The 7,389-nt window shown below is 33.3% G+C and overlaps 1 protein-coding gene across 1 annotated transcript in view; it reads left to right on the forward strand.

The window, feature by feature from the left end:
- The first annotated feature begins 4,646 nt into the window (after nt 1-4,646).
- LOC107699714 (protein FAM81B-like) overlaps nt 4,647-7,389 on the forward strand; it is an 8,136-nt gene continuing 5,393 nt past the window's right edge. The window contains exons 1-3 of the mRNA XM_016501050.1: nt 4,647-4,844; nt 5,634-5,752; nt 7,119-7,251. Coding sequence (XP_016356536.1) covers nt 4,647-4,844; nt 5,634-5,752; nt 7,119-7,251 — 450 coding nt within the window. The remainder of the gene's footprint in view (nt 4,845-5,633; nt 5,753-7,118; nt 7,252-7,389) is intronic.

Below are 7,389 nucleotides of genomic sequence, written 5' to 3' on the forward strand. Positions count from 1 at the left end.
TGAATATATGACTACTTTTGTTTTTAGGTTTTGTTTAGTTCTATTTTGTTTTGTTTTGTTTCTTTTATTTAAGGATGCCTTACACAAATGGTAATATGTGACCCTGGACCACAAAACCAGTCATAAGATACTAGCTGAATAAATAAGCTTTCAATTAATGTATGGCTTGTTAGGATATGACAATATTTGGCCAAGATACCACTATTTGAAAATCTGGAATCTGAGAGTGCAAAAAAATCAAAATATTGAGAAAATCGCCTTTAAAATTGTCCAAATTAAGTTCTTAGCAATGCATATTATTAATCAAAAATTAAGTTTTAATATATTTACAGTAGGAAATTTACAAAATATCTTCATGGAACATGATCTTTACTTAATATCCTAATGATTTTTGGCATAAAATAAAAATCAATAATTTTGACCCATACAATGTATTTTTGGCTATTGCTACAAATATACCCCAGCGATTTAAGACTGGTTTTGTGGTCCAGGGTCACATATATACATCCCTCTGAGTTTGAAGAAGGTAGTTATTCTGCAATGTTGCTGTCCAGCCCATGTAGATAAGTTTGTTTCTTCATTGCAAAAAAGAAAAAAAAAAAGAACCTCTATCCATAATAGTGCTTTCTTCAGGGAAAAGGTCTCATTTGAATTAGGAGAGAAATATGCACAGATCAAGTTTCAAATAGTTCACAGTTGTAAACAAATGCCAGAAGAGGCCATTTAAAGTTAAAACACCTTAATGATAGATTTGCTTATTACAAACATGCAGATTTTCACTTCATAAGAGATTAACAGACTGATAGACTGGAGTCGTGTGGATTACTTGTGGATTATTGTGATGTTTTTATCATCTGTTTGTACTCTCATTTTGACAGCACCCATTCACTGCAGAGGATCTATTGGTAAGTAATGTAATAATACATTTCTCCAATTTCTGTTCTGATGAAGAAACAAACTCGTCTACATCTTGGATGGCCTGAGGGTGAGTACATTTTCAGCACTTTTTTTTGTGAACTATCACTTTAATAAATATAAGCCCTTCAAATAATTAAGCATAAGTATTTTTTTCTCTTTCTGCAGCATTACATCAAAAAATCTCAACAAACTTTTAAACTCCTACCTTCTAAATATTCAACCACTGATCTTGCTGTCTATTCATTTTTAACATGACCAATTGGGATTCACAAAATAATGAAATGAAGGGCCAATAATGATGTCAGGAGGTTCACAACATTATAAATTAATAGCCTAAAAAACAGGTTCTTATAAGTATTGCTTTCTCTTGCATTTCCATTGTCTGAAAAAATAGATTAAATATTTTTTTTAATTTCTTATACCTGAAGAAAAACTTTATAAAGTCCTGTTTATGCTGTTGATTACATTTAGTGTGTAACAGCTGATTTCATTTATTTACTGTTAAATAATATTTGCACAAAGGGAATAATGCCTCCGATAATACAGCTGACAACCTGCAGCAGTTTTCAGCCAAAACTTTAGAGCTTCAACTCATTGCACTAGTTGCACCTAAGATTGCAGATAATAAATATTCAGAAGTTTGCTTTGTTGCACATAACAGCCTCATTAAGACAGATGTGTCATTCCAAACTCTCAAGTGTGATAGCCACAAAAGCTGCTACTTGTTAACAACATCACTACTTAAGGCAATGGCTATCATTCATGACACAGATCAAGGGCGCAGTGACGGGAGTGCAATCTTTATAAAAACCTTTATCCAGTATTTAGAAACAATTGGGAAAATCATGGGAAAGTCGTGGAAATGTATTATGGGAATCCTGATGTGATGAACTTCACCTGTAGTCACTCTGCTAGGATACTTGTGTAAACATTTCCCCATTTGAGGGGAAATGACTACATACATTCATCACAAGTGACACTGACACTAGTTAGTAAAAAGTATTTGCAAAAATGGCTGTGAAAAGTAAAGTTACTAAAGGTCTATAAGAATGTGTTTGCAGATGCCATTGGTTTGATATGTTGTTATCTAATGAAGTGCCATTGACATTATGTGACATTATGAATCAAGTTACTTCTTAGTCTCTCTAAATCACACATTGACAGATCAGTCAACATGTTTAATGTCAACTGCTGTCTAAATACCCTACATGGGAGATGACCTGACAATATTCAATTTGCAGGTCAGTTAATGAGACAGTGAAGCGTGAAGAAAAAAAATAATTTCTCAGGATGCAAAAAGCACACCCAGGTCACTTTCCTGTTTATCTTGTTTTTTAAAACCACACTTACCAGGTCACTAGCGTTTTTGGCCAGCTCATCCTCACTGGATGCTGCCGATTCCACCACCAGCTTCTCGAAGCACGTCGAGCCCAAGGACGAGCTCTTCTGCTGAGACATCTGTTTTTATTATTAATTTAACATGAGACAAATCAGCTATTATTTTAATCTCCAATCTGTTATTTATCACTTTAGCTAGTTTTTTAATGCTTTGATAACTAGCAGAAGACACTAACCAGCTTTAAATGCCAGTTGCGCAGATGGGGCACGTTGTAACACTGCGTTACAATGTGCTATTCTATGACATTAGCAATGTAATTTACACGGGGCATGTTGTCACATTTCACTTCCATTTTTTGAGGGTAAATAAAGAAAAACGTATACACTGTAATTATGAAACAAAGCGACATATTTGTACTAGACAAGTGTAAAATTACTGTGGATAGAAGATTATATTCTGAACTCCATGTGGATTTACACAAACTCAGAAAGTCAAAAAGTGTTACATTGTGCCCCGCTCTCCCCTACATCAATAATAACATAAAGACATATATATATATATATATATATATATATATATATAGGCTATGATATAGATAGATATATAGATATAGCCTATATAACTTCAAAAATAACTACAATACAACTACAATAAGGTATTATATATTGTCTTTTAAATTATGACGTTACATTTTTTAACATACATGGTGAGGCAACTCATATTGCAATTTTACACTGTAAAGGTGGCAGAGAAGTGCTTCTGAAGTGGAATTTGTGTGTCTAATGTGGCACAGGGGCATAAATGCATTTACACAGCAATTACACTACTTTGATATAGGAGCTGAGTTGGGTCTGAGCAGGCATAATTTAGCCTGGCTTTTATGCACTATTGCGCATTTACACAACATTTTGAGCAGGCGCATATTAGCTAGCTTTACCTGGACTGTGTAAAGACACCTTTAGATTTGACGAATTTTAACTGTATATAATTTTTATATTATTTTTCCATTACAATTACTAGCATTGTAACAGTGTAAATATCCATGCTATCGGTTTAAAAGTGAAGGCAAAGCCAAGAGAATACCGCCCACAATAAAACCCACTCGATTTTCCTTTTAAAGATCTGAGAATTTGAATGATTTAATTCTATAAAGGCTGTAACAGCTGCTGTAAAGGCATGTCTGTTTGACGAAGAGCTGTGATGTTTAAAATGTTTATGTGTATCAAATTGATTTTACACACAGCAAGTAACAGCACACATTAGGACATTAATAATTCCCCTGAAGAGACCATCACCACTTAGCTTTGAAGCGTGGGAATACTGAGTACATTTGCTATTGCATAATAGATGTGTTACAAATCACAAAAGGGAAATCATTACTGGCACTCTGGCCAGAGAAGCCCATGAGAATTAATGAGGAGTCTGAGATGTCTGGCTTATATCTCAGTACTTAATTTTTGTCAAATTATAGCATGATGAACTGCATCATCCTAAAGCTGTCATCCTTCGCAGAATAGAATGTTAATTAGTAGTAATTACATTATATTTAGACAAGCAGATGTACTTTTTTAAAATACCATATTTGCAAATTGTCTGCATTATCTAGTTGTCAAGTAATGGCACACTCCTGTCAGAACATGCCATGCAGTAGCTAAGAGATCAGACTAAACAAACATAGACTACAGGGAAACAGTTCACAAGTAAGTAAAGATTTCAACTTTACTTTGCACTATATATTTACAGTATATATATATATATATATACTGTATATAGCACATGCATACACATTTTAACACTTTCTTTTGTCATTGCTGCTATGTTATGATGGATGGCTATATTAAAACTGTAAATGCTCAATCAAAAGGATTCATCTCTGCTAAATGAATACTCTATATGAGCTCATCAGAGTGAAACGGTACTCAGCGGCAGATAATCAATAGTTGATGTAGTTTGCTGGAGCCCTTGAGTTATGCTCACTACATTTAATGCAATGTAAGAGAAAACAGGGCTGCATTCTTGCAGCTTCAAAAGGCATTTGATTAAGCTTCATTTCGACAGTATGGCTGTTTACTGTAGTTTCTTTTATAAAGTAAAGCATTATCAGACTCTGTTTACTAATTATACTATACATTTTACAATATTAAATGACACCAAATAAGTTCACATTACACTGTAATGAGATGTAACAGGCTGTTTTGCCTTTGATGAAGAGATTTTAAAATTAAGTTTCTGGTGACCAGCCTTTGAAAATAAAACTTCTTTACTGCCAGACTTTACTTTAACTCTCTGTGGGCTTGACTGTTTATGTTTAAAGGCCTAATAAAATGGGGCTCTAGCAAATGAGTGCTAGTTGTGTAATTATGTTTTGAATTAAATGCTTATAGGACATATGGAGAGCCACATGACCAATCAGGAACGCACTCTGAGCATTCTACTGGAACAAGCCATGAAGATCAGGGACGATGTGGTGACTGGTCTACGTGCAACTCAGGGTTCAGTCCTAATGGAGTCGTCTGCTAGAAAACTACTGGAGAACCACATTCAAATCATAACTCACATTGTCAAACAGCTCAGCAAAGACATCCAGGTGCAAAATGAACAATTATAATGACTTTATTATATTATATTATATTATATTATATTATTAAATATATTTTATATTATATATTCTAAAATATATTTACAATATATTTGCTGTATTTTCCATTTACCACTATAAAAGTTTACCCAACTATGATGACTTCTGCTTCTGAGTACCCTGGAAATGTGAAAGGGGTTCGTTGTGTTTACTTCAATGTTCAGAAAGGTCTGAACTAATTACATTGATTGACAGTTAGATCAATAATCAAAGCATCTCAAAGTTTTCCATTTACTGTTAATGTGAAAGCAAAAATTTAACAATGTTGGATGAGCGAGGTACAATTTGAGGAAACATGCCGGCCAGCAGAACCATTTACCTGATGGGATACATTATGCAGAATATGTGCATAAAAAATGAATGAATCAAATAAATCAAAGCTCATACCATGGCCAGAATGAGGCTTTTTTTTTTTGTCCCTGAAAAGTAACGACGTAACCAGGAAACACAGGCTTGATTAGCAACGGGAAAAAATAAGAATATGCTAGGCCTAATTGCTTGGGCTAAACCACTTTTGTCTTTCCCTCTACAATTATAAAATATGTACTCGAGGTACATTATCCAATTTAGAAGCTTTTAAAAAGAAAGAAAAAAACAAGATCCTTCTAATAACTACTCCAGCATTATAATGGAAAAATACTGACGTCTGTCAAACTGTGATTACAGTGAGTGACTGCTGATATGAGCAATCACACTGTTATATGACCGTGAGGACAGAACAATCTTCTGTCTCCCCAGGTGCTGGAAGCCCAGATTATTGAGAGAGACAACCTTGCTGCAGGGACAACTTTTGCAGTCAAGAGCTTGGATCACAAGAACATGACGGGTATTGGGGATCTCAGAGGCAGAGTGGCAAGGTCACAATTTACAAGATTAATTAAACAATAATTTCTCATTTTGTTTAGATTTTTTTTTTCATTTTATTTTCCCTGCAGTCCACTTATAATGTTAACTATTTTTGCACCAAAAACAGTCATCATTTTAAATACATGACCATGAACTCAAAGACTAGGCTGTTATTTCACAATACTATGAGTGATTCATAAATGATTATGATTGTGTTGCTAATTATGTTTTATAACAATGAGGCTGAAAATAAAATGATCACTCATGTGTAAGTGTCACAAGTGTGTGCACATACAGAAGAAGTTCCAAAATGAATCTTTCATAATAATAGTACACAAAGGCAGCAGTAAACACTCCAAAACGCAAATGTGACCAGACACTGAACTGAGGAAATGCAGGAACTTAGGAGCACAACGAATAATGAGGTAAATAATAGAAACAGCTGAACGGAACAAACTAGTAATCACAGTAACCATGACAACAAAGGAAGAGCGACACACAAACACAGGAACTAATGAATACAAACTAAAAGTCCATGACACTGAAACTAACTGAAAATAAATGTGACAGTAAGAATGCATATTTCCAAACAACTAGCTTAGTTGTTAACTTGTTAACTTATTAGAGAGATGTCTTCTTGGCTTTTGTTTATTCAAAAAAGCCTAATATTTATATACAAATGAATGTGGAAATAGATAGAGATAGAAATAGATAGAAATACACAATTATTTTATTTTATTTTGTTATTTTATTTTATTTCAAAAGATCAAACTTCAATCTTTACAGTTCCATAAATGCTCCACAATTTTGTTTTGTTTTATTTGTAAGGAAAATTTAGGAAAAATGTCTTTGTATCTTGTATGAAAAAACCTACTTTATGTTTTTACTTGACGTAGCTGCTACTAACTGTTACTTTAAATAGTTTCTATGACCTTATAATTATAATGTATAAATATTTAATTTCTGATAATTAACTTTTAAAAACATGAAAATGTTGATGTTATTGCTGCACAATGCAACTGAAGAAGAGTTTTCCAGTTAAAAAGCAAAAATGTAGCAAAAGGTGTTTTAATGACAGTTGTATGACAGCAATACAAAAACACCAAAAGTAACTTTATGAAAAACGATTTTTGTTTACTTAAAATAAAGGTCACGTTAAATAAAGAGTAGACAGACAGACAAAACAGACTGTTTCTTGAAAATCAATTAAATATATCCAAAGGGTTATTTTGAAAGGTCATTGACCAGTGGTTAAGCAATTTATGATATACTTTTGTAAAATATGTACAAAAGACTTTACATTTTTTTTAAAGATTTAGATGAAAATGTTGACAAAATTATGGAATATAAAGTTGTTTAAATTTCTTTTTGCCTTAGATGTGATGCTAGCATTGCTAAACTGTCATCATACATTAGTGCTGCTGGATGGCAGGACATCCTGAAACTTCAACAGGAAGTGAGCAACTTACACTCTGGGCTGGAGCTGAAGCTGAAAGACATGGAGCTCAAGGTGAGACATTAATGGCCAAGCCATTGAAGAGCAATGTCAAAATATATTAATATTTAAATTAACATATTTAAAAGGGTCATATGATGCGATTTCAATTTTTCCTTTCTCTTTGGAGTGTTACAAGCTCTTGGTGCATAA

The sequence above is a fragment of the Sinocyclocheilus anshuiensis genome, unplaced genomic scaffold, assembly GCF_001515605.1.
Source record: "Sinocyclocheilus anshuiensis isolate Anshui unplaced genomic scaffold, SAMN03320099.WGS_v1.1 scaffold278, whole genome shotgun sequence".
In the NCBI taxonomy this organism is placed as follows: domain Eukaryota; kingdom Metazoa; phylum Chordata; class Actinopteri; order Cypriniformes; family Cyprinidae; genus Sinocyclocheilus; species Sinocyclocheilus anshuiensis.